The sequence below is a fragment of the Empidonax traillii genome, unplaced genomic scaffold (assembly GCF_003031625.1).
Source record: "Empidonax traillii isolate 1590-97213 ecotype Southwest subspecies unplaced genomic scaffold, ASM303162v1 scaffold368:size764316, whole genome shotgun sequence".
In the NCBI taxonomy this organism is placed as follows: Eukaryota; Metazoa; Chordata; class Aves; order Passeriformes; family Tyrannidae; genus Empidonax; species Empidonax traillii.
This window is the reverse complement of record NW_020955561.1, coordinates 110,136-130,793: the sequence shown is the minus strand read 5'-3', so window position 1 is coordinate 130,793 and position 20,658 is coordinate 110,136. Positions and strand designations below refer to the sequence as shown.

Sequence of the window (20,658 nt, the reverse complement as noted above, 5' to 3'; positions counted from 1 at the left end):
CCCACCATAGTATCTATAACATTGTAGTACCTACCTGCCAAACAAAACAATAAGAACAAAGACACACTTAACATCAAATGTTACGCAAGCATCTCAGCTTTTTACTAGGTTTATATGTCAGCATCACTATGATAATGAAACAAATATAAAAATCACTGAGAAGAATTAAAAATACTCAAAGTTTATCTAAAATGTTATCATTCATACTAAGCAAAGAGACAGAAAAGCAGTTTTACCATGAATTGCATAAACTGTCTAAATAAAGCCTACAGAATGAGTCTTTTGGGGACAGTAAGGAAATTTTGTTGTTAACTCACAGTAACCAATATGCCGAGAAGTAAATTTCTAGCATATTGCAAAATGTCATTTTATCTTTGAGTATAATACCCATAGAGTAATCAAATATATTTGCATTATCTGTTTCATTTTGACCATCTCACAACACCTAAACCTGCTGATGCTTAGAAAATTATTCCAAGTTTTAATAATATTTTGGGAATATGCTTGTTTATCGCCACACTTCTCATCAGTGATACTTCACTCATTTTGGATGCCTGTAGTTACCATTTCCCTTATTTCTTACAGCAAAAATCAGCAGAAGTATCTATTGTGACTATTGCATTTGTGCCTATCCTTATCCAGCTAGAGGGTTTTTATGGCTTTAATAACCCATTCTGTATGCTGTACTTCTATCCCAAGCTGTTTGCACCACCAAACAAAGGAAGTCTTTTGCACATAATGTGGATACAGTGCTGAGAAATTACTTCCTCACCCAGGCATCCTCTTGACTCTTGAAACTGCATTTTAAGCAGTGATTAAATGCTCATTTTGTCCCTCGGAGTAATGATCTCATTCTAGCTTTCTGAAAGACTCTCACAATTTACTGTAATGAATCTGCAAATGTAAATCTCAAGGACAGAAACCTAATTCAGATTTACACTCTCAGACCTTAATACATACCCTACGACATTCAGTAGAATAACTTACAGAAAGAAAAGGAAAAAAGCTTTGGGCAATGTTACAGGTTAGTTTTACCTCAAGTTGATTTTTACTGACAAGATTCCTACCTGTAATAGATTTAATAGTTTCAGAGGATACCGTATGCCCAAGCAGGTCATACTGAACTAAACTGGAAGACTCCTCAGGAACTTCCACTGACTTCTCAGGTCCTTTTGTCCACGTATAAATCATTTCACTCTTTGGATAAGCATCTACAACACAGCATCAGTTTGCATAAACAGGAAACTTTTTCTCGTACCTTACTAAGAACCCAATCTAAATCTACTGAAACCAAACAGTAAAACTCACATAAACAACTTTAGAAGATACCCTTCATGCTAAGTTATTCCCAAAAGCCACCCTCAGAGGAGAATAAATAACAACTAAGACTGTATGTCACTTGTCACACATAAATTCACTTCACAAATGAATGTGAAGACTAAATGCAAGTTATTTCTGGATCAGCCCCTACCGGGCATGCAAAGTTTATCTTTATTTTAGCAATTTCTATCTAAAATTGTATTGTTAAAATACACTAATGTATAAAAAAGAGCATAAATTTTGAAGAGGATACATTTTGAAGATTGGGTGCACATTTCTTTACAGAAAAGAATGAATATACTAAAAACTACAATATTTTAAACTTCTGTTTAAAATATTTGCTGGAAACCATAGGTCAGTAAAAAATTCACAATAAGCACACACAAAGAAACATTTTACATTTAAGGCAAAAGAAACTTAGGGCTAGCATTCAATCCCTACACAGTCCAAACTCCTGTTAAAATTAAATCAAATAAGTCTTACATTTGAAATGGCTACATGTTATTTGAAGTTTCACTGCAGAAAATACCAGATTAGCGTTCAGCAAAATCTCTGCCAGCTGGTGATCCTGCCTCAAGAAATATGATGCCTGTGGAGGAGCCCCACTATCGAAGTACCCCTATCATACAGCTGATACCACAGTCAAATCTTGCAGCACCTGGTCCCCAGTCTCACTGTAATAGGTATTAAAAATCATATCAGAGCAGTGTCTTTAATACCCCCCTTTAGGTTGACTACCCAGCTCGATAAGATAATTTATGTTAGGGAAAAACTATGAGGGTTCTCCAGCCATTTCTGACATCAGAGCTCTGGTGTCAAGGAAAACAAATTAATGTCCAGCTACTGACTACACCAGAGTGTCTAAAGCAGAGAAGTCAGTGACCAAGAAGTCTTAAAAGAGTGACAAGATAGTTATGGAGTGCACCAACCATCCCCAGGGGGTCTTAGAAGTTTCTGCTTTGGATTCATATCATGGAACCATAACTATCTCCCTTGGTTGTTATGCAGCACGTTCCAAAATGTGCCTTTTAGACAAAGTTTGGACGTTTTTCAAAAAACTACTTCTGATCTCAAAGCAGAAAAGTAATCTGCACTAAGATTTTTCTCACCAGTTTAAAAACTATTTATTTCATCTAAACTTGCCATGCAGACAATTACAACTAAGAATCAAATCTCTGCACGTAACCTACACATCTATCTTAGTATGCCAATGTCCCTCCACTACCTGTACAGAAAGTCAAATAACCTGCTTCCCTAGGTGCCTTTAACTTGGCTGTTATAAATTGAGTTTGTCTTCTCCAGAGAATCCCTCACTTCACTGGGTACCCAATTCCTTACTGAGAACCAAGAAAAACTATATATTTCAAGCAACTGTGTAACCAGAATAGTCAGGTTTAACATGATAGCTGAATCACTGCCTGCTTCTCACTTCTCTGGGTTTCATTTTTAAGGTTCTAAATAAAATTTCCAAGGAACTTAACAGGAGTTTTGTCTGCATAGGGATTGCCTATCAAGACACATCTGTATATATTCAGAAAGTCTATTAATTGCTCAAAATTTACTCCTACTATTTAAATTCTGTATTTACAAGAAATTTCATAATTGCAACTTACAACTCCCAAATTTGAGAGGACAAGCATGACCATCCATGGGAAAATCCACTAATCTCATGGGACACTCTGCACTTATTGTAAGCCTATAATGGAACAAATTAAATAGTCTCTGGTTGCCATTTTGTCTGGGCAGTATAATTTCGCATACAGTAATTGTTAGAAGTCAAACAAATACGTTAGATACCTCATTGTGTACAGGATGGTGCCATTTCTCATTATTCTGAAGAGTTTATTTGGGGCTGTCATATTATGTGCAACAGACTTTTTTCCATTCCTGAAGAAAGTGTCAGGAGTCCACACCTTCGAGACCATCAAGTTGTTAAGTCTTAAAATTTCAATAGGGCCATCATATTTTAATCTTTTATCTACCCATGTCTGACGAAAGAAGACATCCATCGTATATTCCTGTATTAAATTGAAGAAAAACAAAGATCATGTTTGCATGCGTGTTTCCTGTGAAAGAAGAAATCCCTCAGGAGCAAAGAAACCATTAGTAAAGAAAATACCAAGTCTACTACATAAACACATTTCCACTAATTAAAGTAAGTGTCTTGTGTACCTCTTATTAGCTTAATTTCTTACATTAGTCATACCAATAAATTACTACACATTTAATCGTTAAGGAATAATTAATCTAATTAGGTTGCAGGAAGAAGGCAACTGAATTTGTAGTCAAGCATATAACTGGAAACAAAATGATCTCTGATGAGAAGCGTCAACAGATTTTTAAAGAAAATATATCCATTGATTTACTGCTGCTGTCTAAATTAAAAATACCAAAAAATACCAAAAAACAATTACTTTCGCTTTAAAGTTAGGAAAGAAAACTTAATTTCATCTCATGGAAAGTAGGCTTTTAGCTGAGGAAAGCTAAATAAGTTCTTTGCCATGCCCACAAAACATGGTTAATAAATTATATATAGACTTGCATACATACACATTTTTTAAAACTATAACTATCTCATTTAACCCTCGGAAAAGCCATACAGATGCTCCAACAAAAACACGCAAACAGCAGAACTGCAGACATGGGCACACGATGAGAAATAACATATGAATGAATGGATGAAGGAATACATTTCTCATCTCAGAAAGTGAAAGCATTTCACATACAAAAAAACCATCATGTGGCATTGAAAAATGTAACATGGAAAGCTTTGAGTCCTTTCTAACTCACAGTTGTGATTTTTTTTAAGCAAACAATGTTTTCTGACTTTGTTTTGAACTTTTCTGCATAATGTTACCATTGAAATTACTTGTCAGGCCATATCTATTTGCATTCGCAATGAGGCACATCTACTGGTGTCATGCATTTTAGGATTATATCTGTCTTCTTTCCCATGACTGTATCCTCCACTGTGGTTTATAGCTAATCCATGAAAAGTGTCTTTTCTAGTGTCATTTCTTGCTGATGACTTCATAGCTCCCAAGTAGTAGTTTCTGTTATTATCTTCTACGTGACAGATTTTGTAATGTAAGATTTCAAGTGTTTTCATTACACTGGGTACCAAAGCCACTAAAGAGACATTCTGCTTATCCCCTGTACTGAAATCGTATCACACCTCACCATTGCAGTGAATTTTCTGAGTGTAGCCACATTACATTGGGTCACTTATAGATATGTTAACTAAAAAGTATTCCAAAAACAACCCCTGGATCCCTCCTGACTAGTTCCTTACCTACCTTCAGTCCACGTTCTCACTTCTGTCTTCTCCAATATAACTAGCAACCTCCCACATGGCACCATGTCAAATGCTCCAATGAAACCTGAGAGATGCCATGCAGCCCTCATTGTAGTTTTTAGGCTCATATTACTATATTTCCTTGGTATTTCCAGATTCTCGTACCCCTTGTCACAGTGATAAGCATCATACTGTACATGACATCCAATGAAGGGGTAAGATGCATTTCAAGATCAGGCTGCTGGCACAAATGTAGCCCTTGAAAAAATATTTTGCTATCACATACCTTTCCACATGATAGAAGCAAATCAAGTAAACCACAAAGTGAATGACAACACTATATGGGAAGAAAATTACTACTGTTAAACTGCCTTTTCCATAAAGAAGTTCAGTTCAGCACATATGGCTGTGTTACTTCCACAGGATTTCTTGAATAATTTATAAAAAGAGAAACTACTGTATGATTTAAGGGCATACCACTGTATTCTAAAAGTTGATGAGAGTTCTGCTGGATTTGACCTTGAAAGCAAAAGCCATTCAGGCCCAAATAACAGAACATGTAAATGTAACATTTCTCCTCTCTTAACTATTTCATGCATGTCACTTGGACATTCAATTTCTGTAAATACCTATGAAAACTCTTATCAGTCAAACATTTGCTGAAAGCGATGTTAAAAGGACTATAAAGATCAGCAAAGAGCATTCATCTGAAATGAAAATGTCAACAAGTATTTGTGATGTCATTATCATTCAACTGAGAATAACACAAGTTTCAGAAATGAAAAGCAATTTCAAAGATATTACACATTTTCCCCACAAGTAGACTGACTTAGACACTCCCTGGAAGGCCTGATTCTGCCTCTACACCGTGAAAATCTGCTTTAAATCCTATGAAGTGAATTCCTTAAGCCAGCCAAAACCCACTGAAAGTGTGACCAGAATCAGGCCTGATGGATCTAATTATAACTCGTAAATTAAGCTGTTACTAATCTTGCCTAATTTGCATGATTGACAGAACAGTACAGATGAAGCATCCACTCCTACTGCAGTTAATGGTTTCTCAGAACCAGGAAATGGCATTTTAATCCCAGAAATACATACCATTTCTACATCAGAAACCGGTCCAAAACTGGTGACATATATATCTGTTTTGACTTCAGTAACAGGACCTAATGTATGAAAAGGAAGTGAGCAAGAAAATTTGAATTTTGCAGGTCAACAATTCCCATAAATGATCCTGGTGTGTGAACAATTACCGCTTTCAGGGTTCTGTGGACGAGCAAGAGCAAAATGCAAACAGAGGTCAATTCAGATAAGTCTAGAAGCACTGCTCCATTACATTTGCCACACAAGTAAATCAAAAACAGCATTTCCATGCAAATCCCCATTCAGAAAACTAACATTGACTCAATGACTAAGAAAACCAAGGCCAAAAAATTAAAAGGCTCACTGAAAACACCATGATAATTAACAAAAAGCACTGCATTCAGGAAATCCACTTTCCTCAAGGCATTTATTACTAATATTTGGTCCTACTGGTAATAACTGGACTACAAACATTAGCATGCCATGAACTGGGCAATCTAGTATTGCAGGATCAAGAACTGCATCCATATCCCAAATGTACTTAAGTGCTTTAACACTAACATTCAAAATAAAACTTGGACATCTAATCATTTTTGAGGGTGTGAACCTATGACCACATCCTCCTACAAAGCCTATCTTGAAAGAGCTGGTGTTATTTGGGATGCTGTTAAAAAGAGGGCACCGAGTAGAGGTCTTGCACTCTCACAGCTGCATATGGCAAATCAATCAACAGAGAAAGCAGTTTCATTTTAATTATCATTTCCTTTACTACCTTGAAGTTTCAGAGGGGCATTCACTCTACAGTTCCCCTTAAACCACAGAACACACACACTAATATCACTGGGATTTAGGTCTGTTCCCAGTGTAAAAGGCTAGAAAGCTGCTAATCATTACCAGCTGTTAAGATGATTCTGTGATCAAAGCATTAGCTAACAGTTTAATTCAGGTAATTAACTCATACCATAAATTAAAAAATTAAAAAAAAAAAAATCTACTAACAGTCTTACCAAACAGAATCTGTTTGAAAAAACACGTATGATCTACAAATTCACAACCAGTTTCTAAACCCCTACAACTCAAATTTCTAAAGAGGATAAGTGGCTCAGGTCTGTTAATTCAAGCTTTAGCATAGTATTTGCAATCTAAAAATGAAAGGAGGAAAGACTCAACAGAGTTAGCAGCGGAAGAATATGTCCCTCTTGAAAAGAAAAAAAAAAAATCACTCTTTACAAATGGTACTTTAAATCAAATGGTAGAAGGAAAAAACCAAATATGCAATGGGAAAACAGGCAATCTATACTTCTTGCACCTAGAACAAGTGCCAAGCTGTGAAGAAAAAATAAAAAAAAACCATGTAAAATAATTTTACTAAAGAATTTGCAAATTACGTAGAGAAGAACAGCTAAGAAATTTTCAACTAAATGTCAAAAAAGGGACTTTGCTGGAAGCTAAGTTTCACATACATTTTTTCAAGATATAATCTAAAGACAATTCACTGTACAAGAGTTGGTAGCTCAGTGGTCCCTGGAAAGTTGGATAGTTTGGCATGTCTGTCTTGAAGAGGTTTTAAGAAGCAACTCCCAGGTTCCAGATAACACATTTTCATATCACACCATTTGTTTTGCAGTGGGTTGCACTCTGGACATGTCAAATGGAAGCTGCTCCCCTTTCTAAAAATAAAAAAAGTGTTTATTAGGTCAGGGAAATCCATGAGTGTTTAGATCATTCATTTGACTGACAGTGCAGTCCAATGACATTTCCTGAATATAATTATTTCTGGAGAGCAGAAAAGCTCCAAGAGATTAGAAGTGAAGACATTCATCTACAGTGTTAGAAAATAGGAGAGAAAAGCCCAATCACACTTGTACCTAGAAATAGATTTCACTGCAACTGACCTCCCATAATCACAGTACTACCACTATTTATCAGGGGTTGTTTTAAATATATATAAATATTTATTTCACTTGAACTTGAAATATTTCTGAAATCACTTCTATAGAAATAATAAAAAAAAAAAAAGTCATTTTCTCAAATAACTTTAATAAGAAAATGCAGAAATTAGTCTTTGTTACTCTATAATAAGAGAATGATGAATATTGCTCACAGCTCCCGCAAGAATCCCTTTCAGGAACTGAGTGCAATATTCAGTATTATTGAGCAACAGAGACTAGTCCCTGAATTCCTTTCAGGAACTGCTTTACTTGTTAGTTCTAAGAAACTATATAGGAATAGTCCTCAAATAAACCCCAAACCTTTAAATGCTTTCCTTCTGGTGGTATATTCTTTTCTTTAGCTCATAGAACACTGTAATTTTCTAGCTATACCAAACTGAGAAAAGGGACAGATTTTTCTCAGAGGCACAAGCTGCTTCTCCTCAGACACTGATTTCTTCTGTTTTATTAAATGATTACAGCTTCTCAGGAATAAGTGTTTGGAGCCTCTTCGCAGATTTGTTTTCTGGAGTTTCTCAGAAAGAAGGGGAGAGCTAAGACCAAGAAGCTAACCTCCAAATCATCAAGCCTATGACTTAATGCTATTAGAATTACTACAGAAGCAGCACAGGACTAAAACTATGCTTGAGTTCACTCTCCAGTAACTGTTTTTCTCTTCTCAAATATTTATTAATATGACCCATGAGAAAGAAGGAATCAGGAACTCTCAGACAATGATGAGGCCACAAAATAATGTTTACTTTTGGTTGCTTGCCCAACATGATGGCAGAAGAGTGACAAAACAAATGTTAAAATCACATTATAGCCCTTTAGAAAATGGCAGATGATGGAGGATCTAGAAATATTATAGGTATCCTAACAGTTATCTAGGTAGTACTGACATACAATTCCTTGCTTTGCAGCCAAAACCTTGGCCAAACACTTCATTGTCTGGTAGAAGCAAAGATGGCAGCCAGAAACAGTGAAGCTGATAATCTCCTTAATGTTTTCTCTCCAGTTGCAGCCCTTTCATGCTCCACATCTTCCACCTACATTGACCTTAAGAGTAATGAAATGACAAATCTTGGATTTTCTAGCACGGCCCAGTACTTAATGCCAACCCAGGAGTATCTATGGTGACACCAATACCTATCTCTTATTCTTCTTGTTCTAGAAGAAAACGTAACTCGAGTTGGTAACAATAGTGGGGGTATAAATAGTGAGTCATGCTGCTGTTTCTTTTTTAAACTATTATTAATAGTGGGAATTCCTGTCAACGAGGAGGTGATCTGTAGTCACCTAACCTACTTTTACTGGTGATTTAAGCAGCCCTCCAAAATGAATGTGTTGCACCACTAAATCAACTCAGGTTCTGCAAGCAGAAGATCCTATTAGAATCCCTAACACCCTATTAGTGGCAATAAAATGCAGGGAGTTGTAAGAAGGACAGTTACTTTGAATGTGACCATTTGAGCTTGTTCCTCAGTGGATGTGAACTATCTATCCACCATAAATCTTTAGGAATGCTGAAGAACTATTTATAACGTACCGGTGTGTATTTTTATGTCAATGAAATAGGAGGAGAGTCCTACACACTGCAGTGGGAACAGTTAAGTCTGAATCACTGCTTGCAAGATAATACACTTTAAAGAAGCTCAAGCAGGATTAAAAGCAACCCCTGCAAAAAGCCAGAATAGTTCAGTGGTATAGATGTTACATGTGGGCTGAAGAAGCGATGCTGGGCCCTAGCCCTGTGAAGATGAACATAAGACAGCTCCCCCATGCATTTTATGTCAACATATGGGTTGAACTGCAGCACAGCTCCCAGGGAAAGACTTTGGGCTCCATTATTGCTGCGTCTCCATAGGCAACTGTCACTGCAGAGATCTCCACTGTATGTAAACAGTCAAACCCTGCACAGGCTTTCTGTATATTGCAAATTTTGCCATCAAAAAAATCACACAACTAATTGGAAACATTAACAAGCAAGTCTGTACAAAGGTTTCAGCATACAAAGTACAGTTTAAATGCTAAGTGCAGTTATTGCTGCTATTATGAGATCAGTCCCAGGATACATAAACCACATAAAATTGTATTACATCAGTTCCTACAGCTACATTTAAAAAAAAAAAAAAAAAAAAAAAAAAAAAAAAAAAAAAAAAAAAAAAAAAAAAAAAAAAAAAAAAAAAAAAAAAAAAAAAAAAAAAAAAAAAAAAAAAAAAAAAAAAAAAAAAAAAAAAAAAAAAAAAGTAGTTTCTACAGATTTTTTTTAAATATAAGTATATGTGAAAGATTTGGTGCTATCTCTTTCCAAATTCTTGCTGCCTGAATAGGGTTGACATTTTTTAACTGAAGTGAAAAAAAAAAAAGCCATAATATGAGGCATGTTCTCTTGTTTCATTTTATCAGAAAGAACAGCTAAGGACACCTGTTATATGTAAGAATTCTATTCAGAAGCCAGAACAAGTAGGTAGGGTATTTTTAAGAAATTAAAGTAGAATTCAAAAGCCTGGGCTGCGTTTCCTTCCAAAAGACAACACAATAAACACAGGAGCACACAGTAACCCTTGTCTCTATGTATGTTTATCCATCAGCATGTCTGAACATGAAAAGGGAAAAAAAATACCTCCAGAAATTAGGAGATTACTGTTTCTTTGCCTGTTTATCAGCAGATCATCTCTGGTGAGACAGCCAATAAGCTTGATACTGGTGCCAGTTTTCATGATGTGTACACCTGTCTACTAAGAACTGGACTATGAATATCAGCTAATTTTATACAGATCAGTGAACAACAGACAGATGGTAATGACTTCAAGCATTACTAACCTGGGCCAAATTCAAATCCGTCACCTACAGGTATCTAACACCATATCCTGTTAAGCTTTGAGTCATCTACTCTCACCAGCTGAGGAAGACTGGACAACTGCCTGGAAAAAAAAAATGACCAGCTTCACTTTACAATGCTCACTTCAAGTCCATCTGCAATCTAAAAAATAAAAATAAATTGCAATATCTATTATGCTGAGCAATGGAACCTTGAAGGAACATGTGAGTTCCTAGTAAGGACAGATAATCATGTTGATATTTTTATTTTCTCTAAAACCAGAAAATTGTCTTTGCTCTTCGAGTGTATTCTGTGTTTATTTTCTGACTAAAGTCCTGCATTGACAGGAAATGAAACTCTTCAGAAATGCTATTCATCAGCTGAACATCACACAGCCTAGACAGGGCAGAGGAGCCCTCTCCTACCCTTCCAACAGGAGACAATAGCCAATATATTCAATTCCACCAAGTACTCAGGTGCACTTTCACAGGTATGAGATCATAAGAAAGAATGCAAAAAGAGGAAGAAAATAAAAGCGGAAACAAATGCACACAGTCCTGTTCCTTCTACTCATGAGTCACTGTATGTGGCAGTTTTGAAAGAGAAAGCCACAGAGCTAACACCATTTCAGTAGCTGATAGTGAGACTCAAAGCTCATGCCAGACTCTACCTCACACAACAAAACAGAACTCAGGAAGGGAAAGGGCTTCACCTCTCACTTGACTGATGGGCAACCACACCACAACGAGCCAGTAACGCCCTGTGGGAAATGCCAGCAGCTTGTGGTGAGCAGGTTTCACAATCAAAGACCCTCGGGGAGAAGGCAAGTCATACACCACCTTCTTTATTTGCTCTGGCCATACACCTGGCCATTAAAGGCAAGACATCAGAGATGAGATGTTCTATAAAAGACACAATTCATTAAAATGAGTAGATACAAGGTAGCGCGCAGTGATGCTGGTCTCATCAGCTTCAGTCTCTCTTTTCCTTCCTACTTCCTTAAATCCTGGCTTGAGTGTGATAAGTTACTGTATCATTAGTTTCGAAGACACCGTTACATTTTTTAAGGTTACAATCCAATACAGGTTTGAATGGGCTCTTGCAAGCTCTTGCTTCCACCAAGAGTTCCTCAGGTACAGTCTGAAACCAGGCATGGCTTTAAAATGGCAAATCAGACTCAGGCCTTTTACTGTGAATGAAGTTCCTTTCAAAGACTTTGGAATTCTACTGTCCCTTTGAAACTAATCACCAGAAAGGTAGCAAGGTGATTTTCAGAGCAAATCCAACTTTTTTAACTTTCTATAGTTTTCCTTCATGTCATACACAAAAATTTTAAAAGCAGATGAAAACTGGAGACAGGGTTTAACTGGAAATGCTTTTACTTCAAACTTTTACAGCTGAATCAAAATAGTACTGTGCTAGTACTCTTGAAGTGCGGCTTCTGTAAAAACCCTGTTTTTATAGAGTGGTTTTGACCAGGAGACCCACTTGGATTAAAAATTGAATGCTGAATTTCCAGCTAATGATATAACCAAGCATGCAGTGCAGGGAATGAACTGTCTTCATTTCCATCACACTATTTTCAAACAGCCAACAGCATTACTTTACTCATTAGTCCCCAAATACCTTCCCCCTACTAGAATTCAAAACTCTTATGGATTCAAAGTCTTCCTGACAGCAGCTGCAGGTTTTTTTTCTTTCCTACACAAAACTGCCTATTCTGCTTTGTTTCATTAAATTTCTAGGTGACATTTCTTTGCTTCTGTCTTGCATCTTTAGATTCCCTCCCTCCCCAACTTAAAGGGAACTTTCACTTAAATGATCTTTAATAAGCTTTTGCATAAACCCTTAGTGTCTATTAAACTAAATACTGTGAGGTTTGGCAGTAAGTGACAACAACTTTTTAGGTTTATCACATTCATTTAATAAAGTGATTTTTTAATGAAAGGTGTCAATCCAATGACATGGGGAACTTCATTCTTATATTAATCCTCAACATATGCCATACTCCTGTATAAGTACCACCAAGATAAGTTTCCATATACTACACTCAGATTCCCCACTCTTCTGGGAGACAACTTCCACATTTGTAAGCAAGCTCAAGCAATTTAACCTCTTCTGCATAACTACCACTGACAATTTTGATCCAGTTGTTGGAAGTCTCCAAAATCAAACATTTTCTACTGCACTTTGCATGCAAAAATTCTTAATGCATTGATATTTGTAATAACTCTGGAATATACCAGCAAAATTCAGAATACGGCTACCTCCCCAAGTCTAATTTTAAAGACAATTTGTGCCAGAATTAGAAATACTTTCATTGATTTGAAGTTTAAAATCAGCATCAGTCAGACCTCTGTGACACTTTTTGTTTTTAAAATAAAACATTTGTTTCATTTCAGGCCATGTGGAAACTAGATGGTAAATCAGCTTCAAGAAGAAAACAAAAGTAATTATCTGCTGTTCCTCAAAAAGTGATTTAGCTTTAACATTACCAAAACACACTAAACTTTCCATCTCTAAATATTCCCATCCCCTATGAACATTTTGTTTGCTAGCTATGCTACAAACTAGAGAGTACCAACTTTTAAGGTACAAATCCCATTTGTCATAAAGATTTATCAGCATAAAATCCCCAAAACAGAGGGAAAAGTTGATTTTGGTATTCTGCATTTCAATAACTAATCCATAGTTATTACTCTGAGTAATGTCAAAAAGTAGAATCTGATCAGTTGCAGAAATTTCTTTCTTTGCTTGGTTTTGCTGGGGGTTTTTTCCCAAAGTTGCTCCTTAAATCAGGTGAAGATAATTTTCACTGTAAGGAGCTAGGGAGGCAAGCATCATTTTCAAAACCAAAATATTTTTCACCCATGTTTTACTTAAAAGTTCAAAACTCAAAGATGAGTTGTTTAAACCATATAGATGGTTTAAGGAAGAATATAAATAAAGAAGAAAGAAGAAAGAAGCGGTACAATATCCATTTTGTGAAATATTCACCCAGAAGTGTTTTCCCCAGGCTGAAATCTGAGAGTTTTTTTCCTCCCTCTCTCATTTACTTTAATATTGCCAATATGAAAGTTCAAGAAGGTGCAATGAACTTTCTTTCCTTGATTGCATTTTGTTGAAAGTCTCCAACACTTACAGGGGAAGAAGTTCTACTCTTGCAAAATATTCTGCAAAGGACAACTGTATTAAAATGAAAATCAACATATATTACATATTTAGTGGTTGTTTAATTTTGGAAATCTGATAATGCTCATAAAGCATCTTTGCTAGATGACTAATTAGTTGGCATTCAACCTAAAATGATGCCAAACATAGCACATCTCTTGTACGCATGCAGAAGTGTCTGTAACCTCTCCGCAAAGACTAAATTGCAAAAGGCTATCATTTTCCAATGATTCCTTGGGGTGTTAACACAAATTTAGCTTCCTTCTCACTTAACATGTAAGGTAACTTAAGAAGGCCTTACTTATTCAGTACACTCATAATAATAAAGGAGCGATCAATGGTGCCAGGTGTTGTCCTTCAACAATCACAATCATGCATGTGAGCACTGTATATGGCATGTGGGGAATGTGTTGGTATACATGTCAGTGTGGATGGATCACGTGTATGAAGAAGGTACTTTCAGAGGAGGAAGAAAGTATTTCGCAACATAAACCTACGCAAGGATCTCATTCAGTTTTGCATTGGAAGCAGCCTATAATACCCTTGTTATCGCTTCGTGCATCATAAGAAGGGTTGTAGCATTTCCTTATAAATCTTTTTTTCCCCTACTTCTAAACTTGCATTTTTTAATATCTTCATTACAGATTACAAGATTTTTTTATCATTATTTTGCCTGGATTTTAATGATTTTTAATTCCAAGTCCCTATATAGAAACACTAAAATCAATAAAGAACAGCAAGTCTGGCTGCCTCTTCAGCATCACAAAACTGCATCTTAACAGCCTGGGGTACAAAAGAGGCCCAAAACCCCCATATACAGAGCACGGGTGAAGGCAAATCTGAAACTTCTCCACATTTAATTCCTATACAGCAATTAAGTCTACTACTTCTAAACCAACGCTGAAATTTCAGCAACTGTGGTAAAGAACTAGTGTGCCGAGGCACCCCAGCTCTGGTTTTCCCTAACTACTGGAATAGAACCCATCAAAGACTTAACCTCTTAGGCTGATTAAAAGTACAGTTGTTTCTATTAGGACCGGACCGCGGCATTTACGCGTCGAAAACTGACAAGAACAAGAAGAATCTGGATGTTAGACAAGACCCTCCATCCCCACCAAGCCAACGCGCACTGCCTTCAGGGCTTATTTTTCCTCCAGCGCAGCAGCCTGAGCCCGGGATGTGGGCAGAGCAGCGAAGCGGGGGCTAAGCCCAGGACCGCCCCAGCGGGGCCCCCACAGCCGGGACTGCGCAGCACCCCCGGGGCTTTCGGGGCCAGGAGCTGCCTCACTGCTAGCCCTTCCCGGAGAGCTCAAACCCCGGGAAGGGGAGTGGGGACACACCCCCACGTTTTCGGTCAGTAACGGGTCGGTCCGAGCGGTGACCGCTGCGCCCCTCGCCTCTGCCCAGCGACCCCCCGCCCGCCGCCGTCACCGCGCCGCCACCGTACCCCCGAATCCCGGTCGCAGCCGGTTGTCATAGCCATCCAGGAGGCTGTTCAGGATACTGGTGAAATTCTCCGGCCACAATTTCTCCTCTTTTTTGCTCTGCCCGGGCGGCCCGGTGAGACTGCGAGGCAAAGAGGGAGCGGAGGTGAGCGGAGCCGCCGGGAGCCCGCGGGGGGCAGCGGTACCGGGACCGGCCGCCCGGGCCCCCCGGCGCCGCCGCCGGGGTACTCACCACGTCGCCAGGCACAGGCAGTGCAGGAGGGCGATGGAGAGACCCGAGGACATGGCGATGACTGGCTCCTTGGCAGAAACCATCTTTGCATGCCATACTTCACGCCTGGGCACGTTAAGCGCCTCGTCCGGGGCGGGGAGGGGGGCGCGGGGCCCGGCGGGGGGGCGGCGGCCCCCGGCGGTCCCACATGCGCGGCGCCCCGGTTGCCAGGCGCAACCAGAGCACGGGCGGAGGAGAGGCGAGCGACTTTGCCCGCACCGTTAACTCTCTCGGGGCAACAGGCGCCGCTCCCCCCGCGCCCACCCCCGCCCCGCCCCGCCCGCGGCCCCGCGCTCCGCCCCGCGCTCCCCTCCCGGCCGGGCCCGCAGCCCGCCCGCTGCCGTGCGGGGCGGAGGTGGCGGACGGGGCGGGCAGGGGAGGGCAGACGGGGGCGTCGCGGGGGTGATCGCGGTGGCGAAGTCTTCGTTCGTCCCGATCGCCTCTGCTCCCGAAGGAGGGAACAAAACCGAGAGCGGGGGCGAGATGGGGTTGATTAATTCCCCGGCGAGGAGGATGTAGGAGCGGGAGGGTCCCTCGGCTCCGGTGGGAGAGGAGCCGGGGAAGGAGAAGAGGAGAAGGAGCTCTGGCTTCAAGGTTAAAACAGAGCACACCTTTGCAAACCAGATGGGAGCGAGTGGGTTATCCCAGGTTTCTAAAAGCAAAAAATGCCAGAATAAGGGAATGTTTTTACATTATGTCTGGGGTTTTTTTCTTTTTCTTTTTTTTTTTCTTTTCTTATCATTCCTATAATTAGGAAACATGATTTGGTGACCCAAAAAATTTCCATTATGCAAGGTCCAAGGGATTCTGCAAGAATTACAGTAAAATCCACTCAGAACTGTTAGTAGTCTGTCACGGGCTATTGAGATGGTTGGGTGGAGTGGGCAAGAAAGGGGAAAAGGAGGAAAATGGGGGGTGTTCTCCACACAATAGGTATTGGAAATAAAAAATTTGTTCTTCTGATCAAATGTGCTGCAGAGACAATTGTTTAGGTTTGGAAATCGTGTGCATGTCAGTTTTAATGAGGATGGTGAAGTTCACCATGCAGGGGCATGTTAGGGCAGGTATTGTAATTGACTCAAAGACTACAGTCCTGACATAAAAAGGCTTTATTCATTACTTACTATAGTGTCTTCCAGCACTGAAATGCCTGACTATCTTCAAAACTACTGTACACTTGAAATCTTCCTGATTGTACTTCAGAGCTTGTTCCAGCTAGGGTGCCCTTTGCTGATTCGTTTGAAAAAACAATTAAAGCTGTGCTTGAAATCCTTTTAGCTTGCTGACGCTGTTTATCTTTCAAAAAACTCTGTCTAGGCAGTCAGTTCTGCTTCCAATTTTAAAAGCCCTATTTAGGCCTCTGCAGATTACTAGTCTGCTTCCTGAGATTTTGACAGTATCCTCATCTCCTGACTGCCTTACAGGATCCTGTTCTGACTGCCTTACTGGCACGACAAATGTGCTGCTAAAACCTCGCCGAGTAGGGCAACCTGGCTACGGACAACAGGCACACTCTTTGCAGTATTTACAAGCCTGGATAACACAGACGGTAGGGTGTCACGCCAAGGTCACTTCAGCTCCTGTAGTGAGGCTCTGGGAGCAGCCCGTTTAACTCCACATACAGGTGAAAACCAGCATGACAGCCAGAGTCCACTGCCCTGGCTTCATTAGGAAACTGGTCAGGAACAACAGAAGGATGGATGCACAGCTCTTCGGGAGGCTAATTTCGCTGGAGTCAGATCAATTTGTCCGGGTTAATCAGCCACTTTTGATTTTCCATAAAGTGTTGTGACTTGTTTTCCTAGACTAATCTTCTGCTCTAGCATGGCCTATGCCAAGGGTATACTCAGAACTGGCCTCCAATAAAGAGAGTCCCTAGTTTTCTTCCTCGCAACAAAACGTAATCCCTTGTTGCAGAATATTGGAAGTATTTCTAGGTGAGGTTATCTGATCTAGACAGATCTCAGTTAAATTTTGCTGGCAGAAGCCAAACTCAAAAACTAAAGAGAGGGTAATAGATAGTAATGGAGAACTGGGCAGAATCCTGCTGGCTAGTCCCAGACATAGAGCAAAACATGGCTCTAGAGCACTGTCACTTCTAGCAGCTGCTGAGGAAGAAAGCAAATAAGACCCTGGCAAAGCTATGGGCACCCTTGCATTTAGATTGTTTTACTACCTTCTGCATAAGTATAGACACCTGTGCAAACTGAAATGGAAAAGACAAGTGGTATTCACTAGTAATGATCTCACCACCTGAATGTCATGAGAAATGCTATCACACAACCCTCTCTCAAGTCCATACCTGGAGTTAGCAGCCCTGATATAGGCAGAAATCAAAGAAATTTACTCCATTATGTCCCTTTCATCAAATCTAGGAACTGAGCTGGTCTTTGAATGATTTCTAAGTTCTTTAGAACAAAGAATGACATTATTGATGATACCTTTTGCCTCTTCAGTACCAATACTTCAGTAAAGTAACTGAAGTAACATACTTCAGTAGTTGACTTCAGTAAAGGTAGCATCAGGTTACAAGATTTGTGAACATGCCATGCCAGGGCAAGAAGTACTTATGGCTTCAAAGAAGATGTTCATGTTGCTTTTTCTAAGAAAATTTTAACACAGTGCCTTTTTGTCACACCCAGCCTGCCTCAGGTGTAGGATCCAGGTGCCGTATTACTCCCTACAAGTGCTAAAACTAAACAAAAAATCACTTTCTCTAAATCTAGAAAGTTAATTCTAACACTTCTCAAATTTAACAGTGGTTAACATCTCCTTTAAATCCAACAATAACTATCAAGAACTCCATAAGAATAACAGTAAAACCAGAAATCATTGTCCTTGATATCATGGCTGGGCTTCACGAACGAAGATTTGAGAAGGGCTCTACCCACGCTTGCTACAGGTGCGCTGATGGCTAAAAAGGCCAATGTGAGATACACAAGTCCTTGATATAAAACTGGGTCATTTGTAGATTGCTGAAGCTTTTACAAAACTAGACTTGAAGGAAAGATAAACAAGCTCAAAGTAACAGTAAACAGTCTTGTAAGCCAGATATATCACCTCTGAGTATTTGTTTATTACTTCTGATATATGCATCATCCTGGTTAATTTCAATATTTTTTTGAATTACAACTTAAGAGCTATTCTAGATTTTTTTTTTTTTTTTTTTTTTTTTTTAGCAATGTATTTGTAGCATAGACACACAAACTCCCAAGGTGCTTGTCTTCAAATGATCTTTGATCTCTTCACAAAATATCTGGGTTATACCATCTCTCTAAAAGAACTTGGTGACTCCAAGAAGGATTTAGTGGTCACAGGCTGGACTGATGGTCCCTGAAAGTCTTTTCTGAATTCAAAATTTTCCCAGCTTCTCCAGCTTTTATCACAATTCTTCCACAATTTCTCTGAAGAAATCTCACCCATCGGGGACTATTGTAAGAAGAGGACTATTTTTGCCAGGCTCCATATGCTCAAAAAGCACTTGAATTTCTTAAATAGATTTTTTTTTTTTTTGTTACTGTCCCTATGCTGATGTATCCTACTAATGATTTTTGATGAAACAGACATTCTGGCCAAGCCTCAAAAGCAGTTTTATCCAAAGTTATGGATCTTCAAGTATAGCTTAATCATTTTATATTTGTCACAACATATAGAGAAGCAGAATTTTTTTAATCAGTATTCCCATTTCTACTTTACCATCAGACTAAGTGGAAAGAGAAAGGAAGTTTGTTCTTTTCTTGTAGAAGACATTATCTAACCTTTCCAGGTTTGTATTTTTTTGGCTTGGATTTTTTTTGCCCTTTTGTAAACTATAGGCTTTATCAACACTACAGGTTATATAGGTTACATTCTTTTCCCCAGCAGATTTCATTATTCAGCTGATTTTTATATGATTTAGTTCTGGCATCAAATCCATAAAGACAGCCAAGCTTATATGAAAAAGACTGTGAAAATCTTTAATGCCCAGCTATATGTTGCATATTTAAAAGCCTCGAACTTTTAGAAAAGAGGAGATAAAACTGGGATCACTGCCAAGTGTCTCAATGTTTCTTTACCTAAATAGCTAAGTCATTGATTTCTTCAATTTTTTACAGTTTCTACCCATATCAATAGTATTTCTTCTGGTTCTGATCAAACAACTTGTCTTCACATACATCCTTTTTTAAAATCAGGGATTAAGTATCCATTCTTCAGAAAATGCATACCCCAATCCCATTTTTTGTAGATTACCAAGAAAAGGCATGGATACCTTTTCTGTACAACCAACTAAAGGATCTTTCACTCCCCTCCACTCCTGCATCCCCACTGATTAAAGAGATCATGGAAATTACAAAAAACCCACCTGCCCTCGGCTTTATCAAGACTTTGATCTGGAGTTCAGCGTAGCCTGTACTACCTGTTCAGGGAAGAGTTTTCCGTCAGTGGGGATACCAGGACACTGTGGACCCGGATTGCACCTCTAATAATGCGCTTATATTTAAGGAGTGTGGATTTTGGGTATATTGATTGCAACTGAAGTTCTGCTCTGGGAACAGTAAGACAGATGTCTAAGCTCTTTCTGGTTCTTCTTCCAGGCCAAATTTCCCTTCCTACTGTAGTTATAGTAGTTTTGTTTCCAGGTTCTTATTGCAAAGTTTTTCTGATTGCAAAGTTTTTACCTATGTACTGCCTTCTCTCAAGAACTTACAGTCTCGATAGAAAAGACTGCGTAGGGACTGGACACAATAAAGTAATATTATTTCTGTTTTGCTGGGAACAGAGATGTAAAAAGTTTAAGTGGCGATGCAACACCATGTATGAAATATAACTGCTTCCCACACAAAAAATTTGCAGCAGAACAGGAGCTTAATTCCAGTCTGCTGTGTCCCAGGTCAGTTCTCCAATCACCACCTGATCTGTCTTTTCAAAGCACAGCATAAGCTCTGTGTAAAACTGAATCTTCAGCTGGCCCAGCTTTGCTTCACTTCCATGGCCAGAACTCCTACGAAACTGCAGAAACTGATGCTGACATGCATTTAGCCGTGTATTTTTTCCTCTGACATATGGTATTTACAAGACTGTTCTACAGTGCCATGGTTATTTTAACACACATGTCCTTGATTGCTTGGAATAAGACTAGAAAATCCTTTGAGTACCAAATATATATATATACAGACACATGTATATATTGCTATTACTGATTGCAAGAGGATTTATCTGGATTCTAGTGATTGACACGTGGATCTTTAAGGAGGTAAACTGTGAGCTTCATATTTAGGACCTTTACTCTACACTGCAATGGAAATGTGTTTGTGGAAGCACTCACTTGCAGGAAC

The 20,658-nt window shown here is 39.0% G+C and overlaps 1 protein-coding gene across 6 annotated transcripts in view; it reads right to left on the bottom strand.

Annotated features, from left to right (window-relative positions):
- LOC114061883 (gamma-aminobutyric acid receptor subunit alpha-4) overlaps positions 1–15,636 on the bottom strand; it is a 40,329-nt gene extending 24,693 nt beyond the window's left edge. Inside the window, exons 1-6 of one of the 6 annotated variants that reach the window (XM_027892785.1) lie at positions 15,305–15,636; positions 15,075–15,193; positions 5,717–5,784; positions 3,118–3,338; positions 2,934–3,016; positions 1,068–1,211 (exon numbers count right to left, since the gene is read on the bottom strand). In XM_027892785.1, coding sequence (XP_027748586.1) covers positions 1,068–1,211; positions 2,934–3,016; positions 3,118–3,338; positions 5,717–5,784; positions 15,075–15,193; positions 15,305–15,387 — 718 coding nt within the window. In that variant the 5' untranslated portion in view covers positions 15,388–15,636. Of the gene's footprint in view, positions 1–1,067; positions 1,212–2,933; positions 3,017–3,117; positions 3,339–5,716; positions 5,785–10,458; positions 10,560–15,074; positions 15,194–15,304 lie in introns of those variants that run through there. The other 5 variants (XM_027892780.1, XM_027892786.1, XM_027892782.1 and 2 more) reach the window with 5 other exon arrangements.
- Positions 15,637–20,658: the final 5,022 nt, after the last annotated feature.